The sequence below is a fragment of the Varroa destructor genome, unplaced genomic scaffold (genome assembly GCF_002443255.2).
Source record: "Varroa destructor unplaced genomic scaffold, Vdes_3.0 BEIS01000005.1, whole genome shotgun sequence".
Classification (NCBI taxonomy): Eukaryota; Metazoa; Arthropoda; class Arachnida; order Mesostigmata; family Varroidae; genus Varroa; species Varroa destructor.
This window is the reverse complement of record NW_019211458.1, coordinates 9,619,294-9,646,951: the sequence shown is the minus strand read 5'-3', so window position 1 is coordinate 9,646,951 and position 27,658 is coordinate 9,619,294. Positions and strand designations below refer to the sequence as shown.

Here is a 27,658-nt window from a genome sequence, read left to right as displayed (position 1 = left end):
TCTCCAAATAAGCCACACCACTGAATAACATGAAACAATAAGCCTTCACAACTGCCTGCAGCATAGAGTCGTAGTGGTTATTGCACGTAGCCATCTCGCAGAAGGCAAAGATGCTTCCCTCTACGACCTTACTTAAGTTATGTAAGCAGCATAACAGCTGGTAGAATATTAAATGGAACCCTGCTATGAAGATTGTTCTTTCTCGTCTCTCCTTAACGGCACTCTCGGTAACTACCTTTATGGGCAACAATACCTTAACTCTTTACATCTTTTCTTTGAGTGTAATTAGTCTCTGTTACGATGTTGTTTTTTAAAGCGTTTTGTTTCTATCGTATTGTATCTATTTCTGTCGGTGCAGTTGGTAAGTCTCAGAGCCCAGACCGATTCAGACATGCCCCTAGTTCCTCTGTCGTCCGTCCTTGTAGAGTTACCTTTCAATGGTGCCGATTCCATCTGGCTCAGTCTCCCGGACGGTCCCGACGTGCCAGCGTCTGTCTCTATTATCTACATCGCTTCTAGCACCAGTCGGCAAAGCGGTAAACAAGACTATAGTAAGAATACGGTCACCGCAGTCAGAAGCATCGGCGTCACCTCGAGCGGTATCCTTGAATATTTTTTCTACACGCGTACTTTTCTTTTAGGTGCGTCGTCGTTTACACAGCAGTCATTGTTGCCGTCCATGTATACATAATAAATGTTCTTTTGTTATTAACGTAGCTGTTATTACGGTGCACCAATGCAAAAAAATGCATAAAAAACGAATTAATCAGTTGTTTAAAATGTTAATAACATTGTCATATTACACAACAGCAGGCAACTTGCGACGGAATGAAGAATTTTCAAGATATATATATATAATGTTAAGCTTCGTTCCGATTACGCCTTTGCTTTGTGTTTGCACACCGTTAAGGCAATCACTGCGGGGCGGCCGGGATATTTAAGCAACCGTCTGTTGTCATCATCGAATTGTCGTTCGAAAAATCTAATGAGCAATGTTCGTCGGCATTAATTAACTTCCTGTCCAACCCTGTCTACTGAAATCGAAGATCTAGTTATTACTATTAGTACCGTATTAATGACAATTAGTGCGAACGAGCCTGTATGCTCTGTCCTAAATCCCCAAAAAACCGTGATCCGAATGCTCATTCATATACTCACTACTTCGATGGTCAAGAATACACAGAGTCACGGCACGAACTGACCAGTCAATCGACAATGCTTTCAAATCACTCAGCGTCAGCTGATGAGATCAGGCTGACTGACGGCCATCGACATCCGCAGCAGCGGCGGCGGCACGATTCCCCTGCGTGGTATCAACAGCAAAGCGACAGGGGTGAATGAGGCTCGTCAACATCAGCCGCAGCTATAAAAAACGACCAATCAAATTGAGGCACAGCGTTTCACCTAGACATCCTCTGACTCTACGTTGCGTCTCAGGGATCACGACAACAAAACTCAGTCCTACAACTATCAGCATCGTGTATGTTATGCTACATGTAGATGAAACCTTACGCGAAAAAAAGGATAGGTGCATCTGACTAAAACATATCGTGCAAGTATACATATTTTTCTAACTGTATGTAGGCTATTTCTCCACCGAACCTCGCTTCTGCCAACAAATTATTAGTTACAAGGAACCGAAAGAAACGCCAATAAAAGCTTGATTCATATTGGTCATCAGCCCATAATTGTCTGATTGACATCAGCAAACTGGGTATGACCTAATAGAGGTTTACATCGATACCAGGCTAACAGGAAAGTTCATACCATTCATAACGTGAAGATCTATTTGCTGTGCGTGGATTACTTTTGATCGATGTCGGTTTGTTTTTATACAGTATGCCGATACGTTGATCGGCCATCAGGATCAGATAAGATATGACTATTACTATTCGAGGATGCTCATGCTACCTTTGAAAGTATGTCGCATTGAAAATATCTTGTTGTTTGTAGTTTCAGTTTGTTTCAATGTATATATGTATCACAGAGAGCAAAACTGCTGCGTATATACAGCGGCCAATATTTGTACTCCTGCAGGAGTACAGGGCCTAAAGGCCGTCAACTAACGTCGTGGCAGTGACCGACACGCCATAAGCTGCAACATACCCGGTGCCCGCAGGCCGTTGTCTTGCTTGCCAATCAACGACAAGGCATTCACTGTCGATTACGTACTTTAACCCGTCGACAAGGATAACTGACATTTCAGCCACACGCTGCACTAGCATGTATGCTTCTTCTATCTTACGTTGTACGTACGGAGCACTTAGTAGCATGAGCGACTTAGCGCTATTCAGTGTGTGTCTGTGTAAAACCGTTTGTGACAAGGACGAGGACGTGTGTACACGCTGGATAGAGCCAGACACGACTAACTAGAGGAGAAAAGCATCAGGCCAAATAGGCTGGATCTGTACACGTCTCGACACGCGCATGCACAAGAAGGTACCGCGGGCTAGTAGGCAGCCTTCACTATTCACCAAGGGCCTTCTTTCAAGCTGCGAAAGCTGCACTAGTATGACTGACCATACACGGCTGAATGGCAATGGAATGCACGCCCTTCTGTCCTATACCATCTCGACCGAAGTTCTAACTAGAAAGTCGAAGGTCGAACAGAAAGAATCCACGGCGAAGTGCGGGTCCGACTCGTTCGGACTTTTCTACCAGCCTCACGCTTCCTCCTTTGCAGCTTCCCCTCATTCTATCTCTCTCTCTCTCTCTCTTTCTCTAATAAAAGAAGCTCTCCAATCGCCCTGATGGTCTTCCAGGTTGTCTTTTCACTCTTTCGTCGACTTACCGAACTTGAAGCATTTCATTGATCCACTCAATGCATTGACCCACGTAGCGTTCAAACTACGAGTGCTTCATCCTAACAAAGTTGAAATAGTCTTGGAGTGGAGACCTAGACACGTACCAGAAAAACTGCCATCACGAGCCTTTTGTAGATTTGACCTCCAATTGAACAGAGTGACGAGAAGGGAAAGAAAATAAGCTTTCTAAACAGCTTTAAATTCACCGTGCGTGGCCCCTGCCGTTTCTGTCTAGCATCACATTGTCCGCAGCCGTATGTGTATACGGGCTAGCCAAATATCGCACACAAGCACATGGTATAATCGTTAAAGCAAATCGAACATCTAGCCGGGCACTGAACAGACGGCTGGTTGTCTGTTGTCCATTAACACAGTTGTTGCTTTCTCTTAGCTACAGTCAACCCACACAAACATATATACACCCGGGGACTACATCTAAGCCTCCTACGCACTTCCTCATCCGGTCACGAGTTGAAACGAGGCCAAATGACCCCGAAGTATCAGCGTTACATGGAGAAAGATGGGGCGCTATCGTGAGTTCGACGGCTATCGAAACCTAACTTAGGTACAGCCATGTGAACGAGAGGCGGAACGAGAGATAACGGATATCATCTGGTCGATTGGACGATCTGCTTGCCGATAGTACGGCTGCATTAATTTATTGTAGTTACCGGATCGCCGACAGTCATTTCATCGCTGCTATTGATGTCCAATATCGTGACCCACACGGACTGCATACACTATGACAATGAGCGACATACGAAACTCGGGACAGGCAATTTTTCTAGAAGAATTTAATGGTAAATATTGGATGAGCTAGCGTATTTTCGCCTTGCTCTAACCTCTTAGCTGTTATCTAACGATAACGTAAGAGTTTCAACAATATTGCTAATCACCATTGTGATTGAGGGTATCAAGATTTCACCATGACTGAAGATTGTTAGGCGCGAAGTCGAGTCACAAATAGTGCTTCTTACCTCTATAAAAATAAGCTTAATTATCTATATATAAAGATTTATTGATAATGACTTTCAAGGAAGGCAGAGTTTCGCGAAAACAAAAATCGCTTAACGAAGTGAAATTGATTTTAAAAGGTAGAGAAGAAAGAAAACAGAACAGGCAACCTCTCGCCTAATAATATACCGTGTTTACATATACTATGGCACACAGGGAAATTTCTCTATTGTTACACTAACCCACAGTCGTCTCATAGAGACAAACTGCTACACTAACAACACGGTCCATTATGGGTTATCTAACTTTGGAAGGTATCGGATCACGAGATACATTTTTAATACCGCTCATTCGTTACTTCGACAGTTCACGTAATCGAATTCTTCAAACCGAGCCCTACATGTGCGAAGATCCGGTCCGTAATCAGCTTAACAATCAGGAACCCTATTCCGTTTTGGGCAGCTTTTTTGTTACTACACAATCAAAAATGCACTCCGGCTTTATAACACTAGGTATTCCTTGGCATCATATTATCTACTCTGAACAATCCTTATATTAATGAATGAATCAATACGAAAATTTGCATCGCCAGTTTCAGGCTATCCTCGGTTGATACAATAAGGTAAAGAAATTAATGTAACATGCCGATGCCCTAATATTTTGCTTTCGTATAATGTCTTTATGTGCTAAGACCTCAAGGCTTGCATAGGACCATTGCAGTTCCTGAGATGATTAGGGATGTCTATGGTTGCCCGTTGTCGATAGTCCATAGTGCTTCCCCACTTTACCGCTTCTGCTCTCCCCATAAAATAGTTTACCACGAATATAACTCAAACACCCCTCAAGTTCTTCCCGAGCCCCCACGAGCCATTTCAGCTGGCTCTATCTTCAATCTCCACCATCAGCCCTCAACACGACAACAAGAGGCCAGCAGTCCAACTAGTTGAGCCCTACACAATCCCTTTGTTTCCTTTCAGTCTTTTTCCTTTCTTTCTCCTTCCTCTGCTTCTTTTTCTACCCGTTTCCTTTCTTCCTTCACTACCAACGGGCTATGAAATGAGATCCTGGGGCTCGCGTGTGCCGTGCACACGGATCCCAGAATGGGGAATCTACTGCTGCAGAAGCAGCAGAAATCGCAGCAACGGTAATAGCAGCAGCAGCAGCCCTGTTCATCTCTTGAAGTCTCATCCTGCTCATCGCCTCGTGATGTTGCTCCCTAGCAATAGCAGCAGGATCCTCAAGCTCTACCGGGTTCTTGCAGTTTTCGTGTAGTTTTCTTTGTGTGCTTCTTTCTTATTGCGATACTCGTGCGTCTTCTTTCCGCCGCGCCTGCTGCCGTTTTCGGCTCTATAGCAGAGGCAATCCCGCAACCGCTTCAACTAATACCAACAGCAGCAATGCACCAGCGGTCGTGCACGTGCACGGTAGCGTGCAAACCTGTATATCACTACTACTGGCACTACTCAGGAGACGCGACATGGGCTCACCATGCAGTACGCTGCACTCTCTCTGCGCTGCCAGCGCTCCAGCTCATTCATGCTTCGTGTCTCTTCGGCATTTCGCTATGTTTTGCACTATGAGTGCACTGTATGTCGTACAGTGTTCGTACGCAGCTAAGATACTCGCTCGCAATGCCCAACTCTAGCCGCCCTTCCATCCCAGAACCCCAGCTTTGGTCCCAAGTGAAATTGCGCCGCTGTTGCCAGCCACCAAAGCGGCACCCACCTTCAACGAAACAGTAGAGCCCATTGGCTTGAGATGGGTGCATATATTTCGCGGACACTTCGCTCTGGCCACCTCGTACGCGTCCAACTCGGACTCCCATGGCAGTCGCAACATCAGCACTAATACGAGCACTACGCGGCTTTCTCTGTGCTCTTGTTATTCTACACAACTGCGTCCTTACGCTGCACGCGGGTTTCTTCACCCCCAATCGTCACTTTTCATCAGTCAAGCATAACTTGATAGAGAACCTCATTCGATGCTACAGTCGTCCTCGGTTCCTGCATCATCCGATGTTTTCACCATAATTCCAAGAAAAAATTGAAGGAGACTACAATATTTTACACCGTAACTGACGCTATTGTAACTGCATTCTGTATCTCAACGTTCAGCGCGAGCACTACGAGGAGGTGTGCAGGTTAACTTGAAGTCGACATCTGCCCCCCAACTAACCTGTAGCTAGCTGAGAAACAAGATAATATTGTGAATTCGTTCGATAGACAATTTGTTTATTATGTACTTCCTTCTTTTTGCTAATCAGCCCCCGTTCCTTTCGTTTGCCAGGAGTTACTACTAGAGATACTATCGACATGCTCCTAATAGTCGAATATGGGCTACTCAATGTAATAATATGGGCTACGTAATATAGCAGAACGCAGTTTTAATCCAGAATGTACTGCTCATAACGTTTTGGGTTTTAAGTGGTTCAAACCTGTCCATATGCCTTCATCTTTGTTCGTCTACCGCCTATAGCAATATTTTACTGTCTTACAGTAGACCGCGCATGTTCATATTCTATTGAGAGAATCAGTTAATTGACGATTGGCTTGATTTGGGTTGATGGATTGATGGTTGGGTTGATTGCTCAGAGCAAATTTTGGGGGCTCGGAAATTTGTCTGTCGACAGTTACAAATGTCATTGCTGCTCATAATAATATCTATACGATGGCATGGTCGAAGGTCGTCTTTATTTTTACGTGTTCTTCTTGCTCTACGAGCTATAGACCGTGCGGCTGACGCAGACGAAAGCAAGGCCGCTCCCCGAGGTCAGGACACCGCACGCATTTGGAACTACAATATCTGCCGCAATTTTTCTTCTGCTCAACCGCTAAATCAGTCATATCTATCTTCAGTATCGTCCAGTTTCCGCTGCGCCAAGAACGGTAGAGGATGCTAAAACTGTTCAGAGAAAAGTGGAACCTTGTCTTCGGCCCATGTCGTTTTGATTCGAAGGCGGAGCACGAAAGGGAATAAATATTAAAGCACAATTTGTTTACTAAAACAAGAGATCTTTTACGTGACGCTCGAACGTAAGCTTTGCTATTCACTACCTTATAAAATAACTCTGTATTATATCGTAAAACAACAAAGAATGGCCTCGGCGTACTGCATCATCGTTAGTAGTATACGATTCTCAGTGGCCTTACGCATGCATAATTCACTTGTACAGATAGGTATACGCGTGTTGATTAAAGTTAGCTAATAACTGATTCAGTTGCACTGGTAAAAAAGGAAATGGCTTCGTCAACCGTTTTTGCTTGTCGTCTATTACAAACAAAAGAAGAAGTGTCTCGTCATGCCCAGTACCTTTTCGTGAGGATTTAAAGAGCGGCACAGATGTCTTGTGCACGCGAAGAAAAACGATGTAGTCTTGCCAAGTCCTTCACCAACCGTCGGCACAACCACCACCCTCCCACTACTACCTGTCATTATTAAGCAGACGGATCTAAAGATAATTATGTTATTTCTTGTACGGGTCCTAAACTTTGATTGCCGAGGAGACAGGGTTTGCTGGACTCAATGGATCCATGTTTATATACTCTCCCGTTGCTACTACTAGAGCAAATGTAAATTCGTATGCCAAATGCGTACGAGTGCGTATATCAATGCACAAGTAGACAGACAACGAGGCAAAATGTGACAAGCCGATTAATAAATTATCCGTCGTCTAATCACTAATATGTCCTAAGTACACTCTCGTTTAGCTGTGTTCCCACTTAATGATTGTGATGATGATTAATATTGTAGCAGGACAAAAAAGGCCACCAAAAAATAACAGAGTCCTCGGACTCTAACTACGATACAAGAGCGGTCAATTTTGGCCTCATGCTTCAAAACAATTATGGAGATAGAAACGTCACTATACATTTTTACTATGAAATTCAGAACTCAGCAACCGCAGTCGCATTTTAGCGACAATGGCTATTTTCTATATAGACATGTTGGCTGGGCGTCACGGCCTCAAAAGATCTGCTTGTCAAAATTGGCCATCAAGTTGCTTACGTTAGCATTAACAACCGGCGGTTATTGATTATAGACACGACGTTAACCTTCATCGGCAGGCCTGACACGAATAGGGTGCTATCGAAGATTACCGATCGGGAATTGCCTAAAACTAGTCAACTTGCCTCCGTTAGAAGCAGAGGAACACAAAATCTTCAACGTCCATATGAATTTTCCTACTAGACGGGCCCCTAGCCAAATCCTATTCTACAGAAACAGGGAACAACAAGCATGTAATGAGATGCCGTGCCGTTGGTACGAAAAGCACAAGTACAAGATTGATAACAAACATAGCGATCGAGCTTGTATGTGTGACGTTCTTGCGTATAAGGTGCCAATCAGGCAATGGCTATTTCGCTGACATCGATATTGCCGTCACGAGACGATAAAGCGACATACGGCAGGACGAGAATGTACCGCAGCAACGAGTAGCAGCGACAAAGTGTCAAAATAGACAGATAAAGCTGCAGACCTTTGGATAAAATTGAAAGTAAAATTGTTCCAAGGGCGCTTTTTTGTCAAGTGGACCAACCGGGATATTCGCAAGACCACGCCTATCGGATCTGCTTGACCCAGCCGACCAAGAGAAATGACCGTATGATCTTCGACTGTCCCAGAGGAATGATCTAATGTATCCTCCCACGTATGACTCGATGGCTAGTATTGGCCCGTTAGGTTTCAGAGCAATTTTTTTGCTTGAATTCTTTCGGTAAAACATGCCATACATTTGTGTTTGTGCGCAGAGAAAAACGGACATGTGTGTTCACATTGTAGGATTGACTGCTGTGGTCGAGGGCACCAAATCAACAAGCAAGATTTGGGTATACCGAGCAAGTGTGAGGGTCTTGGTTCGACTTAATAATTTTTAGATGTTCGTTAGACTGGGACTACAAACGAAAAAAAAAACTGTGCGCCACGCATAAATTGTCAGAGCTCAGGCCGTTCGTCTGATGGAGATGTCACCCTTAGCACGGACCGGTCCGGCTCCAGCTTGGCCACTTCCACTATCATTGCAGCTGTCAGGTTTCGTTTGTGCAAGACGTTTGCTATTTCTCTTTTTATCTATGTCATAGCAGCGAAGGAAAAATGTGATGAGCTGCGACGCTGTAGTCAGCCACACGTACATGTTCGCAAGCGGCGGTGTTAACGGCAGCTAAAAAAGAGAACGCGTCATCTACGGTCGCTGGCAGCTCAATGGCAGCGCGTGGTCGCCACAATCACAACATTGCGATCTTTCTTTTAATGCTTTGGCTATAATTGACGTGTGCGATCTCGCTTGTCGGATCAGGAAAGGACGCTGATCTATGCACAGCTTATCTTACCTCATTGAAGAGCACACACAAAGTGGTGCCGCTCATGGTGCACACAGCCGGAGGTGCTAGACAAAAGGACGTGCCGTGGCTCTATTGCCTACAGCGACAGCCGTACCCTTGCTGTACTATCGCTTACTGCTTCGCCTTGGATAACAGTGCATGTGTGTATAGGAATTGTCTTCCGTATGTACATGTGACGGAAGGAATCAGATATCTTTTATCGGGTATGGCCAGCCTGCCGCTAGGTGTCCGAAGTCACTTCACTAGAAAATCAGCTATTCTCTGACGGACCTCGTAAGCAAGTAGTCTCGCCAGAGCGGCAAACTGGACACGTAAACAACAGCACGAAACCGAAGAATCACAGTGGTAAAAGCATAAGTGGCACTAGCACATTTGCCCTGGCCGGTACAATTGGGGCGTGGCTAATCGAATAAAAGGAATTGACGCGAAAAAATCGTTCACACAATTACCATGGCCAACAGTAGAACGACGAAGAGTAGTTCCATCATCATACTATCAGACTGTTTCAATCAAGAAATATCTTGAGCTGCATTGAATGTCTCAGTATGTGACTGTCCCTCAGCGCCACTAACTGGCCCTCGAATAGAGCAACTACTCTACATTGAATTCGTTTACTTTGACATGGCCAGTGATCTGTCGATAGTGGAACCTTCGCGGCGGTGGCAGCAGCGATTTGCTTTCAACGAACTCAGTAAGTGAACGTATGAATGAAGTTAGCAAACAGACCCCTGCTTCTCATTAACTAATAACGCTTTTGATCGATACATTGTGGGATATATAGTTAGTTGGCCTATGGCTGCTCAGGTAAACAACGTGTCGCGTAACACTAGATGCAATACGGTTTTATTGACATAACCGTTCTACATATAGCTGGACTTGATCTGTTTTCCGATATACTCTACTCTGTCCAAACCCAGAGTGGTAAACTATCTAAATATTATTCAGCGCCATTTAACCCATGGAGCGTATGCGTTCGAAGCTGTCTGACACTATTGGCTTGAAAAGGGCATCAACTCACAGCCACTTGTACGGCCAAACAATGTTCCCAACCATAGATAGCCTATTTCGAAAACAGTAATTACAATAAAATTGTTCTAGCATTATGACTCGTACAAGCATACGAGTAGATTTCAGAAAAGTCTACCTCGTCCGTGCTGGTCAGACGATGACGGGCGGCAATTTTCAACTGTTTGTTGGCGACATTGCCAATTAAAGTTGACAGAGCTTTTGCTAAGCCCCACCCTATAACTAGCCTAAGCGAAATGTTTACAACATCCAAGAAGAAGGGATACGCGTAGTGCAATATTAGCACACCGATGGTACGGCCTACAACAACGATTCCGGTGAAATTAAGACGAGAATAGTCAATATTATGTTTTTTTAAAATTCGTTAGAACTTTCGTAGAGTTCTACGAAGCACTTGCGAGAAGGTAAGAACAGGAAATCAACAAGAGAGAGGAAGTGGATATTGCTTAGCACTAAACATACACGGATAGCTACTTACGGGTCACGATACTTACAATGCTTACCATCCCTGCTACGAAAACTATACTGATAATACTGAAACAACCTCGTTCATTCACTCCGGCCATAGGTAGCCTCGTTTCTCTCGTTTATCGGTTCATACGATCCCAATCTAAAAATCGCTACCCATAACGATATCGACAGACCGACTAAGGAAAAATCATCCTACGCCGCAATCTATGGCGTAAAATCAACTCAGCTTGAAGTAGACCTTTGAAATTCGGCTGTAGGACACCACAATGTGTTGAGTTCCGTCCTTGAATCTATATGTGTATTTACGTGCTACATACATACGTAAAAGAGATAGGCTATAATCATGTTTTTCTATTTTTAGTTCAATCGATGGTTCATGGTTATGTTAAGCAACACATATTGATCACAGTCTAGCTTCTGTGCTGGCTTAGCTGTAGCATAACATGTAGCGGAATGGCCGAGCGAGCTTCATCAGCTAATGTGCATTGAAACACAGATGCTGACGCTGTGTCTAGCGGAAGTGCTTATCGCTGATTCTTAGAACATGCTCATCATCACAAGCCATACCTCAATATCAAAGTCTGACAAAGACGGATCGTAGCGCTCGCTCCTAAACTATACATAAGACTCAGATTGTTCATTCGTTAATTCACACGACAAACTGACTCAACCCTTTTACGTTGTTTCCGTCCACTGCCATCATCCAATCTCTGCGAATCTCTCAGCGACTGAACATTTCTACTAAATAGATTCTTAGATATACTATAATATATACCAGCAACTAGTTGCAGAATACACATGTGCACCGACCTACTGAACAGCATTCAAAAAGCACTCTTAGTTCGTTCGGGCCTCTTATGAACTAAGGATAATAGTGACCCGCTAGCAAGCACTGAATATGCTAAAAGATACTGACGAGGAAAAAAGCAGCGACACTTTCAACTGAATGTGCCTACTATATATATTACATGTCCGACGCATCTGACGTCTCGGGAGTATTGTGTTTGCCATGATGTGACACTCGTCTTGACGTCTCATAGTTGCCCCCCTGAAAACAGAGGAGCAAATCATATAGAGGCTTCCCGCAGCATACAAGCATGCGACTAGTACTACCAGAGCATCGTCGTCGCTGCTCGTCTGTTTTATTGTTAGACACATTTGGCTTTACTGCTATATTTAATAAACGTAACTAAATATATAACGAAGGTAGTCGACATTTATTAGCGTCTTACTCCACGTAGTTGCGTCAGTTTTTCATACAGTACACGTAAGGCCTACTTTTCTACACAACACGATTTTCACACTGATGAAATATCAATGCTGCTTGCTGCCTTATTATACGTCAACGGTAGCGCGGTGTTCTTTTGCAACATTAAAAATGATATATAGTTAACATTACTCTTTATGGAAAAAAAAAAGCTAACTTTTCTGTTTGGGGAGAAAAATAGTTCGCCGATCGGCTTTATCTACCCCGAAGACTTTCCCAGGACGAACCTCTGGCGACCTAAAGAATCAACCTTATCGGCGCGCCTTAGGGGCCTGTTTGAAGTCCGACAAGCAGACAGGCAAACGAACATAGAACTTTAATAGTGTAAATTAAATAAAGAGGTTGGCCTCGTTTTGCCTTGTCTTGCCTCGCCCAGCTGTTTACAATGCATGCACTCTGCTACACGTCTCGAATAAACTTCCTTTACGAAATGTAGACGTGACTTCATAACTTCTAGCCATTACACAGTAAAGAAAAGGACGAGATTCTTTCTGACGGCCAAACGGCGAAGAAACGCGCGGTAAACTATCGCTACGGCTACGAGGGCTATTCGCAATACGGCTACTTGTGACAACTGTCTCTTACTACTTGAATGGTATCTAAGACGGGCAGCATTGGGAACGGGAAACTGTGAGTTCTTCAATTTAACTTAATTTAAGTTTGCGTAGGGGCAAATCATCTAGACTTAATCTGTAAGACTATTTTGCTATATATTATATAAAGCGTCGAATAAAATGGATCCTCCTGTCAAGTCGCTTCACAAAGGGGCATGCAAACAGCAACTCTTAACAATAAATATGTACCTTATTGATAGTGATGTCTCCTCTTTCAATGTTGTACGCCATATTTGTTTTTAATCATCGTTACTCATCATTAATTATCATTAACAATCGCGCCATACCAATTTCGAATTCACGGCATCAGATGTAATTTGGTCACTTATTTCAATAATCCGATTTGCAAAAATAAGTTTACCAAAAATATTGTTGTGTATATATCAGCTCTAAAGCTATTTACGAACGTCCGCGTTTCCTCTGAATGATAATAACTGGGTACTCTACCACTAGTCAGTCCATAATCCGCGTTTTGTCAACACCTTCTTGTTCGTTCTCGTTTCTATCTAGTAAAGAGCCAATGAGATAACTTTGGGTATCCTTCAGATTGGCCCAGTGCTAGCTCAATCTAGTGTGCTTACGTGTGCTGTTGTCAGTATCGTCGAAAACGTATTCAATAGAATACGTTTACTCGTTTTGGCTCAAACTGGCTGATGCTACTCACTACATTTGTAGAGGAAGGTTCATTTCAACGTTGTTTTCGATTTATTTCTAGCGTCGATAACGATAGCGAAACTGTCGACGAGAAGATCATTCAGTCTTCCATGGGATCATCCTTAGAGATATTTACAAATAGTTGTCTGTATATACAACAAAGAGAAAAATAAAGACAAAGCCAAAGGCCAAAACGTACGTGAAGTAGTTTCCTAGACCGCTAGCTAACCGAAGCTTCCTTTGGCTTTATAGAAGGGTTCCGTCTAGCGGAGCCATTATCTAGTGGAATACCAGCGCATTGAATTCACGCTATGTAGTCTAAACCGTTTTTCTGCAACTGTGAAAGATCTCTAGTGAAATCGTAGTTCCTTCATGCTAAAATTATACTTCGTTGGATTTTTATCGTTTCACAAAAACGCTCGTCCCCCATCCTCAACGTACAATGAAAAACGTATTTAGAGGCAACGCTGTCCTAATAGTATGACGATCCGCTTTATGCAGCGACACTTCATGTATATCACACTACAAAAGCATTATATCATTCAAAAATATTCAGTCATTTAGGTTCTGACGAAGTTTCAGTGTGCTGTGTAGAAGTTACGAAAACGTTTCATTTGTATAGCACATGTTGGTACCTGGGCCACATGGATCCATTCCGTCTACGGATGCTGCACATTAAGCATTCTTATAGTAAATGCAACAGATATTGCAGTAACTGAATATATGCGTCGTAAAATTTAGCATTCGAATGGACAACGTCGGACAGTTGGGCTGAATGAGCAGAGGGCGGCACAGAGTGAAGAAATTCAGCACAGACGAAAGAGGCAGCTTGGAGGGAAGACAGTAAGCACCTTAAGGGCATATTCATCATTTCAAAATGCAATGTTCACCTAAAATGTTCAATATATTATATAGCTGAAACGCTGCGAACGTAACGTGCGACCCCACGAAGTGAGTATGCGCTGCCTCACGTAGCAGAGTGCCCTCACGGATCTGTCGAATGAGTGACCGGCCATTTATATTAACATTATGGGGTAGTCGTAAGCAGGGCACGTCCAATATCCAATATAGCTGTCTCTCTCAAATGCCAGAGCTTCGCCCGTCGACCGCGTGGCGTCGAGCAATGGCCAGGAAATTCTCGCACTTATTCTGTACCCGCTCCAGCCCGTTCGCTCGTTCGAGTGAAGTAAGCCTGTTTTCGCAAACCTTCTTTAAACTAATAGATAAACAATTTAGTTATTCAACTAGAGCATGTTAACCGTAGACAAGCCGACGCCGTTTCTGTTAGAAGGAGAAAGAGATAGAGGGCGAGGTCGATGTCGTAATAACCTAGATTCGTTTGTTATCTATTTTATATTTCATCCATTCGGCATAGCCGACCTCGTACAACATCTATATCTAATATTCTGAGGCACTCTATACGGATGTAATATGCTATGATTGGATTGAGTTGGCTAAAGCAACGGTAAGATCAAGACATAGAACCGGAAATAGGCTTAGACGAAATGAAATCAATACCATACACATGCGTATACGTTCTACATCACTCCTACAAACATAGGTCTATAAGGAATGCACTATCTGAAAGCTGGCCGCAACTTAACGACATTTTATGGAATGGGCATAGATACTAAGAAGTACGCCCAGTCTGTGCTCGTTAAGTTCAACGAACATAGCATGAATGCTACTGCTTTCGTATTCATCTATCTTTTCTATACAGGCCGTCTTTTCTATAGTTGAAATCGATATCGCTAATCTTCAAGGCAAGGACATCGTTGCAGGGTTCGTGGTTTAGCAATGTTACGTTAAGGGTCGTAAAAAATCTCCTAGAATGCTCATATGAGCGCTATTTTCGACGGTACACTGTCAATTTTTCTCACTATTTGTATAATTCATAATTTTGCTTTCAGTGCATTGTAAAATGCATTGATAGGCGGCACGAGAAGTGCCCTCCCAGCCCCCACCCCCAAAAAAATGCCAACTATGAATTTTTTTTAAAGCAAGTGTAGTCATGAGCTGTATCTGTTTAAATGGCATATTCCTAACGTCGGATTTTTCCGAGTACAATTGCTCGAAACCGTATTCGGATCGGTTCTCTCAGAGATACATACGCACAGATACGAGCTGTATTGAACGTCCAGATCATTACTTCTCGATGTCATCTTAGTCGACGCAGCGTACGCAGAGAGAGCGCTACAATGAGCCAGCCATCTAAATTTTACACTAAGCTCTATCATACTCAAACGTAGCAAGCTGAACAAAGGTAAGACGTTTCAAATTCGCCTAGCTTCTTCTATTGCCACACATGTGTCATTTAGCTCTGCGGCTGTGCATGTGCCTGCGGCGGCTTGTGTATTGGCTGTTTTGTCTTCTTTTAGCGGCTCCGACCAAGCCTGTCCTTACGGCCTCAAGCTTTTATGTCCATGAGCAAGGCGTCTGGTCCATGCGGCAGAGCCAACAAAACGCCAGATGTTCAGACACGACGAAGGCAGACCGATCAAGCGGCCGCGAAAGAAAGCTAAGAGCAACTAGAAGTAGAAGTGCTGGTTGAACAGTAGGAACGAGCCCGGGGACTAGCGAACGGAAGACCTGGAGAGAGGGTGTCCAGCAGCCACAATCTTCTAATTCTTATTTCTATTCGTTCGTATTCCTCGTCGTATCCGCTTTTGTCGTGCTATTCGTTTCTTCTCTACTGGTTCTTACTATTCCGCTGTACGACAGAACTAGCCGGTAACTGGCTGAGCGAGGAGATATCTCGCGCCAACATCGGCATCATCTCCGGCACCAACGAGCCATCCGACCGGCAACCAAATAACAGCCATAGCGGAGAAGCAAAAAAAAGAAAGGCAGGAAAGGAAGGGACACCATCCATCGGTTCCCTTAAGTTACCAGGAACTGCCACTGCTAGTACTTGTGCTAGGGCTGCTGCTGCCGTCTGCTTTCGGCTCAACGTCGCTCACGTCAATTGCTAGGCGACGAAGACGACGAGAACGGAAGCAACGACAATTAAAGGAGCGACGCTAACGACAACGGTAACTGCCATAAAACTCAGTAGTGATTTTGTAGAAAAGGATACTACGCAAAAAACGGGAATTGAACGTTGGTTATCCGAATCATGTAAGTCCTGCGTAGATAAGAACGAGGAAAAGGTAGCACGGGCGAAAGAGAGTCCTGTCAGCAGCCGCAGGCCGTCTAGCTACCTCTCATTTCCGCAATAATTCTACAACATCTATTAATTGCTGTGTAGCAACGACACAAACTGCTTTACGTATTTCTATCTACATGCATATACTGGTGTTGTTTGGAGCAAAGTCGCAGATAAACGTAGAACATCTAAAAATAATCATAGACAGAAAGAGGTGTGAACGTGTGTCCGAATGCATTGAAATATATTATTCCAAACGATAACCTCAGCCACCTTCTAAAGCGTTGTCGTATGTAGACAGAACAGTTGGCAATCTCCCCTCCCCCCCGTCCCCTTTTTTCCGCTAGTTTCAATGGCTGGTTCATGGAAAAGACGCTCTGTGTGAGCCAGAAATGTTCGTGTCGTAGACCTGAGAGTTCGCTTTTGCAGTCTGTTTGATATGCTTTCTGACTAACTTGGGGTGTATCTGCGGGTCTGTAAAAGTCGGCGTGGGGAACTGAGTTGCGAGAGAAATGTAAATAAGCATGGGCTTCCGTAGCCATGGCCTCAGCCACCATTGGTATGAGGTCAGTCGACCAACCTCTTGTTAGAAAAACTTGTGATCTGACCAAAACAGACTCTCTCGACTGGCAGCAGCAGCCATAACACAGAACCCATGAACCGGACCATCTCCAAGCGCGCGCGGGCCGACGGCAGCGGCGCTAGCATTGTGGTAAGCAGTAGCATTACCAGTATTGCTTGTTTGTTGCATTGAACATGAATACGCCGAAGATACGAAGAGGCCGCCGGTGCAGCTACGGCCGCCTGCAAGACGAACAAAGAACGTGAAAAGAAACTGCGGTTGCCGGCCGAAATAGCTGTCGCCGTCGCTTGTGATTACCAGTGAACTAGATAAATTGTAGCTGTTGGTGTTTTCCGGCGGTAAAGGCCTACCAATCAACATAGCTGAGTTCTGCGTAGTCAGACCAGACCGCTAGCTCACATTTAACTATTGTTCGAGACTATAGCGAGGAAATACCCTACTATTGAAAACATAGAGAGTAATGAAGCAAAGAGCTAATTTGAAACAGTTAACTACCACTTCCAGAGCCAGCGCGATACGCTGGACGGCAATCGAGTTGCCGCGGACCGCTTGTGTCGTGTGCGCCATAACGGGTATCTACGCTCTTCTAGCATAGAGGATAGGCGAGTATCGCTGTAACATCTAGAACAAGATGGGAAGACCTCTTTTATTGTGCTATTCTGTTACACTTCTATGTAACTTTCACTCCAGCTAGCAAACCTCCTATTTCGCTGAATCGGTTTCTACTCTCAAGTTTCACATATATTTACCACAGAGATATAGAAAAACTGTAACACTGTAACCGCCAATTGGTCTGGTTGCTTGACCCTCGGAGCGGGCTAAAAGTGAACCTTTCCTTCGTTCGGTTTCGTCCTCAAGCGCACCATTACGGCCTTACTCTTAACACCCGCCGTCGACCAGCTACAAAGCTAACTGTTGATCCAATTATTTTTTCACAAAAAAGTTTGTCGCCTGTTGTCGTAACGACTCCGGAAGCAACGAGCGATGGGAAATCCTATTTTTATCATTTTAAAGCAGCAACACTGAACAACAACCAACAAGACGAACCCAGTGATTTCTGCCACCTAATATGAGATTCGCTAAAGATTTCTTTATAAGTTCAGACAAACACACGCTCAGAGGTTCACACACACGTTAACGAAGATATATGGCAAGGGTATGGGCTTAGGAGGATCGAAATTCGGAGGAGCTGTTCATCGTTCGACTGATCGGCTTGATTAGAATACACCGGAGTACACACAGCGCTTTACGCAAATATCAATCTAATCTGAAATTCTTCCATGATCCATCCAAGTATTCTTCTGTGTATGGCACACAACTTACATCTATTTTCCCACACCATACGCCGTACGTATGTTGAAAACAACGGATGGTTCCTGTCGACCGCTGGCTTGAGGTAGGAGCCGGTTATATCCGTTCGGCAGTAAACCTTCTAAATGAGACAAAACCTTCCAGTCGAGGGTAGCTAGATTCATCGGGGTCTATTTGCTCATAGGGTGAAGGCCATCGAAGACACAGTGGCCGCTGGCATGCGATGCGTTCGGTCTCACTCGACAAGACGCACGATGGCGTTCTGTCAAGTCAACGTTCAATACAGAAGGTTACGACGCGCTGAGGCGCCTGTCGGGTACGTGTCCGTCTCTGCATGTAGCCTTGTTAATCGTCGGAAATTTGCCACTTTCATATGAATGCTCCGAAAGCGTCTGTACCAAATGTTCGTTAATTGTCGACAAACAATCTTGCTCTAGAAAATAAAAAATTCATTTTTATCATTATCGTCCTTTCTTTTACAGCGACCAATTCTTTCCTAAGCGAAATTACGCTTCAATCAAGAACACCTACTCACTATATGGATGGATGCATCATCTGTGTTTGTCTGAACATTCGTAGTAGGATGAATATATGTGATGCGTAATAACACCAATTGTACTATTTCTACATATAGCAAGTACTAGGGCACTTATTAGCTTCTTAAAGGCAATAAAACCACGCTAAGACGCGTTCGTTCGTCTCGATCGCTAGCGCAACTTCTACTCGTACCTACACGCTAATTGCAATTGCGAAAACTATTCGATAGTGGACACTTTCTTGGTCTTCGTTTGTAAATACATTGTTCTTCCTATTTCTGTAGAGGAAAATTATATCTATTAATAGAGAAAACATTCAGTCATTCCTAGTAGATAGAGCCGAATAACTGTTCTCTATAACGTAGTCTGAGTACAGCTTTTCACGTTCTCATGACAAATTGAATACGTGTGCCCACGCACCACAAGTCTCACACGTTTTGACTTCATCTACGACGCAGATCTGCCTAGGATAAAATTTAGTGCATCAAAGAATCTGCCCAGCTCGACGCACAAAACAGAGATGCCGAGGCGGTCTTGCGATAATTTAAATACGAATATAATAGAGAAAGGCAGATCTGAAAAGCTCGCTCATTACGGTATGGTTAAGTGGCAGTTGCCCCACACTTGTGTGTATGAAATTCGGGGCATATAGTATGCGTTTAGATTACATCTGGAAAATATTGAACGCGATATGCTCTATGCGTGATGTATAATCTCAATGCTACCGCTCTGTTTTTTCTCTACACATCGTAACGATCCATTTCTACTTACCTTTAACTGCTGCTCCAGCTGTCGCATCTCGCGGCAGGAAGGTGACGGTGCTTCCCAACGTTATCAGGAAGATCCACCACCCAGTGGAGAAGATACGTGACCTCGTCGTCGTCCACTGAGCTGCTGCTGCTGATCCTGCCAGCGTGATCATTGTCGCCAAACACCACTGGGTTGAGTTTCCTCTCACGCTAATGAGAAGAACCGCCAAACGCACCTATTTAACCAACTACACAATTCTTCCAATGCTCTCAATCGCACGTACTTGAAAAAAACCCTTGCCCACTGCTAATAACTCATAGCATTCAAATAATTCCTCTAGCTTAGACTCAGGCAGAAAACTTCAACTCCAACTTCATCATCACCACGAATACCACCATCACTACGACGATCAACTGAGAGGAGGATAGCACTCACACCCTTACCACAGTTAACCCGCTCAGCCGGACCAACCGTGGAAGTTGGGCTCTGTCGCCGTGGACATCCAAGGCAAGTCCTCTCTATGGCAAAGCTCTTTTGCTTGCTTCTGACTTTGAAGTTTCAGAGTAATCCACAACACAGCACCATATCCATTCGTACCTATTATATTCTAGTCATTACACACACATGATTATTACAATTCGATCTAGTTTCCTTTTCCCGTAGCCGTTTTCGACGCTCTAATGTTCACAACATCAGTAGTTTTGGTTACCGTAAATTAAGGAACTCTTGGTATCCTATCGAACAATGACGCACGTAGATTCTGTTTGCTTGATATGCTAGGCTTCCTTTTCCCTATCTTAGAACATCTAGCACGGCTTTTCCATCTCGCACGTCGTTGATATCTGTCCTTCTTCGGTTTGTACGTCCTGATGAGAAACAACACTTTTGCGAACATCCAATACCCATCCACACGCACACTTACTTGTAGGAAACACCCAGACTTAAAGCGCAATACAACTATTAGATAAATTATGAGTACACCTATTTTAATCTGACATTTCTGTCTTTGTGGTAGGCGGTGTATCCAGGCTTCATTTGTACACGGGCTGACGTCTGGTATTTTCGAGCTTAGCGTTGCTACATTATACAGACAGGTGGTCACTTGCGACTGGCGTTCAACCACGAATAAATCTACAGTTGTAAGAACTTCAACTGTAGACGGGGTTGCACTTTTTTGTTGTGGTCATTAGGTATCCGCTTAACCCTGCCTTAGATGAATAAGATATAGTGGGCACACATTTTTTTACACTACGGCCGATCCGGCTACGTATATACATAGCAATTGCACTTGGGACAAATTAAGTCCAAGAGGCATTGCGCCATACACCGACGTCTAATCGACGCCGTTCAATTTATCCATAGATAACTGTGTTGTGCTACAATCGCATAATCAGTATCCTCCATCCCCTCATTCTTGTCAACGAGAAGCTTGACTGACGAGTTAGTGCAGTTCGCGCGTTGGGCACTTTTTCTTTTTTCACTTGGAGAGGACACCGCTGCTGCTGCTGCTGCTGCTGCTGTTGTTGTTGTTGTTGTTGTTGTCGTCGTCGTCGTCGTCGTCGTTACTTTTTGACGTTGTCGTTGTTCCACAGTGGCAACGTTTTCTTTGCCTTACCTCTCGTGCATTTGTTTGGTGCAAAACACAGTGGTCGATCGGCAACTGTCCGCCCGCACCGGTTCACAGGACTTCTACGATCGTCGTGGTTCGCTACGCCGCTCAACAGCTACTATTTTTCCTTTCACTCCCACTGTGTTAGTTTAGGCAATGTTCTACCTCGTTTCTTCTCGCTGCCCTCTTTGGTGGCGTTTCCAAAAGCGGACATTTCCGTCGTGTCTCGTTTTCAAAGTTGTTCACGACGTATGATGCTTTGAGTCTCTTACTTTTGTCTCGGGGTAGAAATTGCCACACATCGTGGGGAGCGATGCCTCCCCTGCAAGAGTTAGGCGCCGACTAAGCTGTGGATGCTGGGACTCGCCGGGCTCGGCCACGCCGCCTAGCGGCTTTCTTTCGAACAAAGCCACGGCAGCAGTGACTCGCCGCCAGTGTCTGACCGGTGGCGCTGAACATGTGGTGCCCGCTTCTTCTTCCATATACGATGGCTGGCTGGTTAGCTGCCGGCGTGCTCGGCTCGGAGCTTTGAAAGCCGCTGCTGCTGCTGCTGCTGCCGCTGCTGCTGCTGCTGCTGCGGAATTGAATCGAACCTTCTACAGACGTCGACCGAACGGAAGAGCGCGTCGACCCTGTGAAGACTTCGTATTTTTTCAGCTAGTCAGCCCAACCCGAACGTCGGATAACCCAGCGATACAAAGAGCTACGCAGGTAGTGGATATCAAGGACAAAATCGCCTAATGAGGGGGTGGCCTTACATGACGAAAATGCTTTGAATTGTTATGTTAGTCCTTTCAGGCTAGCCATATAACTTGAGCAATACCAATTAGAGTGGATAGAGAATACGCTGACGAAACGTCCCCGTTATGGCACTCACGAAGGCCGTGCCCTCTGACACACGAAGCCTTTATTTGTATTTGCTATGACAACAGAAAACAAGCCAATCATTTATCTCAACGAAGAGACAGGACTAAAGATAAGGATCGCATGATTTGCGAGCATTTTTTTTTTCGTTTATGTCCGGACAAGTCGAACATGTGTGTTTTTTACATCCGAAAATCAAATATTCGTTTTTAATTGTTGAAGAGTATTTGAGTGTCTGCACGTTTGAAATCTGAATTCCTGTGTGGTAGGGTTACCGTATTCCTTGATGTCCCATTTTTTCTTATCTTGCACTAGCTGAAATCGACTGTTCATCCACTTCATTAACTTCACTAATGTTGGGGAGGAGTACTTCTGAAATAATTTCGAGTAAGCAAAAGCAGCTAGCTGCTTCTAGCTGATTATCGTTCGCCAGCGCATGAGGAAATTCTTCAACATACCCGATGCCGACAGTGTTACAGAATGGATAATATATCATAGGAACACCATACAGGGTTCGCGTTTCGAGAAAACAATACAAGTTTGCTTTGAAGGAAGATAAAATACAGAGCATATCTAGTACGCAATACGTATGCACGAATTACGGAAGAATTCTAAAAGGGGAGCACTTCTCCTATAACGCTACGCTATGAATTTTTTTTTTTTTTCTTTTACTTGCAATGACACCGCTATACTTCAGGCCAACGCTCGAGCTTAGACAAATTGACAGTGTATTTTTATAGATTCGTGATAGACTTCGATTTAACAATAACCGACAAGCGAGATTCACTGCACGATCGACAGTGATCTTAGAAAACGATTTTTGTTCTTTTGGACGCTATTGTTAACAGCGTTAATACAACTAGATACATGAGGCTAAAAAAGAACAAAAGTTTCTCTCTTAATCCCGTCTCATGGCATTCTGCCTAGTCCTTTTTGGCGAGTCCGAGTACTCCTGAGTGTTTCATCCTTAAACCTCTAACAGTAGCCCGCATTTACTGGCCAATGTGTAACCGACGGCTTTCTTGCTGAACTGGACCTGTACTTTATCTGCAGAACATATTTCCTTATCTCCTCCGGTAAGCTTCACCTGCTTCATATGGGATCGTTGATCGTTGGCATCAATAGATTCGGCCATTTATATGCTTTAATTCCGCCACCAGAAAATATCTCCCACTTATAGCCGCTAGCCAAATCAACCTATTTAATTTTAGACAACAAAAGAAAAAACTGCCACCCTATATGAGATATTTTCTTATTAACGTAAGATGCGTAATATACGACGCGGTGAGTTTTACGTTATTGATGTTTTTCCCTACTTGAATTCGAAAAGTCCGCCTGTCGCATACGAAAACTTAATGAGCAACAAGGGTAAATCGGCCAGCAGTTGGTTAGAGGTAGATAAAAACCAAAGCAGCTAATCCCGTGACAGGGCTATCATTACCTTGTCAATTGTGTAGATGGTCGGTACGTTTAAAACTGATAACATATTGAGTTTTCTATTCAAGTAGTTTCAGCTGGTGTTGGATCCATTAGTTCCGCAAGATAACGTTCGTATTTCGCTCTAGATATCTTGTTTTTCTAGAAGAAAAAGGAAGTGTTCAAGATTAAATAAGGAGAGCTTCGTCATTTGAAGTGGTTATGAAAGGTATCACTATAGCAATTAGTAGTCTTTGTCGGTTGCTTCTTCCGTTACGCTGTGTTTGCTAATAGACGAAAATTATATACTGTAAACAGGTAGTGTCGTCCTTTAGCCTGTTGGTCCTAGTCTTGTCTGAATTACAAAGGCTCTTCTTTCAGTTCCAAGAATAAATGAAATGAGATTGCCCTCAACATTCGTTCTAATTTGGCACAAAGGGCTGCTGGAGAAGGTAGGAAGAGGAGCGATTTAGACGACAAGGACGCTGTAGATGAAAGATAGTATCCGAAAATAGCTGGATAAGTTTAAGCGTAACATATTCGGCCGCGAGAATGAGAAATTCAGCCATCTTTTCGAATTTGTTGAGGGCCGCTTGCTAGCGAAGCTTACATTTCTTATCTATTGAGTTTCACTACAATCGAAGCACTGACGCTGTGTCGCATCGTCAGTTTTTGGCGCTGGATGAAGTGCGAAAAGGTTGTTTTCGCTAGCCGATAGGTCACAGGTCTCTGGAACCTAAAGCAAAAGGTAGAATGTAATGAAGTAAACAAAGCGATGGAAGAAGCTTCTGCCGTAGCAGTGACTCGAGGCAATGTCATCGTTGCAGTAAGGACGATCGAGTGTCAGAAGGGTTTTAGGCCCATAGCTTGACTGTACCAGAACGCATTTTTCAATTCTCATATTAAGCTCGATCGAGGACTTCTAGGCATTCTAATAAATTAAGTAAGTTCGAAATGTGTACAAAGCAACTTGATCACGACCAGCTGCCTCGCATCTAACCATTTAATATTCACAAGCAATATTAAGCTAGGGCAGAATAGGGCAGACACAAACAGCTTGTAGTGAGACGGCCTATTAGGTCCTCTATTACAGAAGGTATCTTTAACTGTTTTTCATCTTATTTTATCTACCCTCTGCGTAAGTACGTTCAATTGAATATATTGTGAACAAACTTCCTTTAGGCATCTTATTTCCATTAGCTGTATTGCAATGCTCTTACGACGACGTCCTATGACTTTCATTTCGAATCGAAGGTAAGATGTCCTTTGACCATAAATTGCCAGTACATTAGAAAGGTTTTTAATACTTTTTGGTATATTATAGGAGATAATTCATAGTAGAGTCATGCACATGTTGGCCCGCACACCCCCATTTCAAGCATTGAGGTCGTTAACTCGGCTAGCTCAAATAGCTTATCCTAAACATGTTCCAGTGATGCATCAAAATGACGAATTTTTAAGAAGATTTCAATCGAGTTTAACAAAAAGTGTCCACGAAAGATGACAGAGTTTAAATTATTATTCCATTAACATTTAGCAATAGCACGCGCCTAGTACGGCATCGTATATGTAGATTCATTGATCCATATGTCGGTTCACTATATGCATTTATTTATGTGTATAGGCATATACTAAGGGCGTAGATACAGAAGCATAGCTACGAACGCCTGCAGTCGTAGTCTCTTTTTTTATTGGGGCCGCTTGACTCGCTGTCTTGTCACGCGGATTCGCCCGGGTTTTTGAACTTATTCAGCTTACGTATTTAGCTATTACTTTCCGAATCCTCGTGCTGGTTGGGCCTCCGACGACCTGCTGTGACTCAGTCACTGTGTCCTGTGGGACGGAGCGCTTTGTCGCATGTGCCTGTGTCGGCATTATGTGTGTGAGTGCGATGAAGTTGCTGGCGCGTTCGACGCGTTTGAGGCACCGCCCATTGACAATACTGTATTCCGAGTACTGCGCAAAAGGTGCAGCATATAGCGGGTTAGCGGTCTGGCCTGGTGAAGAGCTTGCGTGAGAGTATTTAGTCGCGTGCAAAGGCCTATCTCGTGCCCGACCCACCTCTCCCGGTCGAAAAAGAAAACCGGCAAAGTATAACTTAGAAGAGGGACCGGAAGAGCTTTTTCACTCTTACCCCTGTTGTACTTGCCTCCGGGGTTTAGCTTTCCGCTGCTGTTCTATCGTTCTTTAAAGTGCTTAGATCTCTTTGCTTCTTATCTACCCACACCTATTTCTTAAACAATCAGAATCTTTAGAGTGTGTTCCCCCGCCGTTTTTGCGGCTCAAATCCTATTGTGTTTCGAGAGGTGACTGGAGGAATATTGTGCGATGAGAAAACTGACTGTGGGTGCCGCAAATATCGCGGACGCAAAGCAGTCTAACTATAACTAGTAGTCTAGATACTGTTCGTTACTTTGTATGTCGCATAGATGATATCTGCGTTTAATTGTTTGCACGATGATGTGCGCCAGACGATCTATAACTAAAAAAAACATTGCGCTTACATTGAAAATGAAACAAAACATATTACTTTTACCGGATATGTGCCTGATGTTTTTTCCAAACTCTATCCAAAATTTATCTCTGAACTTTTCTTTACACTGCAGTTGTCTTAGCTGCCAATTGAACTTCCAACTGGAAACAAAGTATGCATGCGCAGAGTTATAAATTTAGATTACCTCACGTGTTCCTATAAATCGTGAGCAGCGCAACTACAGGGCGCATTTCGCTGTGGCAACTATTGCATTGACAGGCGTCGTATTTTTGCAAAAAACTCTTCTGCAGCAAAAGTGAATTAACATAAACATTAACACCCGCTCGTGCCACTCGATTATACACTTATCTGTAACGCTGCTTAGCAAGGGTGGATTATAGCAGCATGCTAAAATGAATGAGCCGGTGTTCTAAGTATTTAATATGGAACAGCTCTTCGGTCTTTCGGAGCACATAAGCTTTAAGTTACATATACATATATATATGTAACTTCAAATATATGATCAAATATTTATCATATGAAGTATTTGAATAATTCCATAAATTTTTCAATATTTACTTGTTTACCGCACTAAAACAGTATGTTGAAACTAGATGTTCTGAGCTGATATTGTTCATTGCCAAAACACCCCTCTGATCAACCGGCAAATGTTCTGACAATCGGAGCTTAGCCACATACGAAGATGCTTAGCTATTTAAATTATATGTAATGGCTAATATTGAAACGAAGTGCCTGTTCCCTTTCGATTTGCACGGTAAAAAAAAAATAGCATCTGATTATTTTTATCTATGGACATCTGTGCCGGTTAATTTATTTATCCATTCCTCAGAAATCATTTTTGCTGAGTACAGATATCGGGTCTACCCAAAACCATCAGAATACTACTTCCTTATCCAACCTACTTGGCCTGATCGGAACTCACTGCATCATCCCGTTGCGCCACTCGGTATAGATACTTTTAGTCTCCCCGTCGTGTGGCTCTCCAAACGCGTTGTTTAAATAATTCTGCTACATCACCATGTATCATCTTATGTTACGCCATACAAATGTAACTAATGGTCGAACATTTTCTAGAGTTGCTTACCATATTCTAATTTATGACAGAGATTTTTTTCGAAATCAATTTCTGGTGTAAACAATTAAGCAAATACGGGACAAACGGGGGGGGGGGGGGGACAAATACGGGAAAAAAAGTCATTTTCCCGTATTTGTCATCTTCATTATAGTCTTGTTTCGTTACGCGTCTACAAGTCTACACGGGAAAACTCATAAAAATTGCTAGAGTTATTCTTAATTCGGAAATAAAAATAACAACACAGATATAATATATCATGTATCGAGACTATATGGAAAATGATTCCACTAATTTCATTTCGTATACATATATGTGTGCAAAATTTAGAGTATAGTATGTATGAATCTGTTTGCCTTGAGTATCCTGAACAAGAGTCGACTCGTCCGCCCCCTCCCATGAAGCACAATGAGGTTCCGAGAGTTGAGCAAAAAGGAAGAGAACTTGGCTTAGGTCACGTAGGCCTGGGAGACTGGGAGCAACATTGGTTGGAGGTGTCGCACGCGTCCCCGATCTTTACCAAGCTTGATTCTCAAATGAGGTGTCGCTTGGTGATTTCAGGAGAGCTCTTCATTGAGTCGACGTTCCCTTGAACTCGGCGGAGTGCAGTTGAACTTGTCTGCGACTTGCATTACACTCACTGCAATTTTATTATCGGTCCGGTACACTTGAAACAATGAAAAAAAGAATTGAGCTTCTAGGATCCATTATCAATCTATATATATATATATATATATATATATATATAT

The 27,658-nt window shown here is 43.5% G+C and overlaps 1 protein-coding gene across 5 annotated transcripts in view; it reads right to left on the bottom strand.

Annotated features, from left to right (window-relative positions):
* Nucleotides 1–21,416, bottom strand: part of fra (neogenin protein frazzled) — a 139,420-nt gene extending 118,004 nt beyond the window's left edge. For 4 of the 5 annotated variants that reach the window (XM_022806161.2, XM_022806164.2, XM_022806162.2 and 1 more), the window contains exon 1: nt 19,476–21,415. In XM_022806161.2, coding sequence (XP_022661896.1) covers nt 19,476–19,626 — 151 coding nt within the window. In that variant the 5' untranslated portion in view covers nt 19,627–21,415. Of the gene's footprint in view, nt 1–19,475 lie in introns of all 5 variants that reach the window. The other variant, XM_086989342.1, reaches the window with a different exon arrangement.
* Between the last annotated feature and the right edge of the window lie 6,242 nt (nt 21,417–27,658).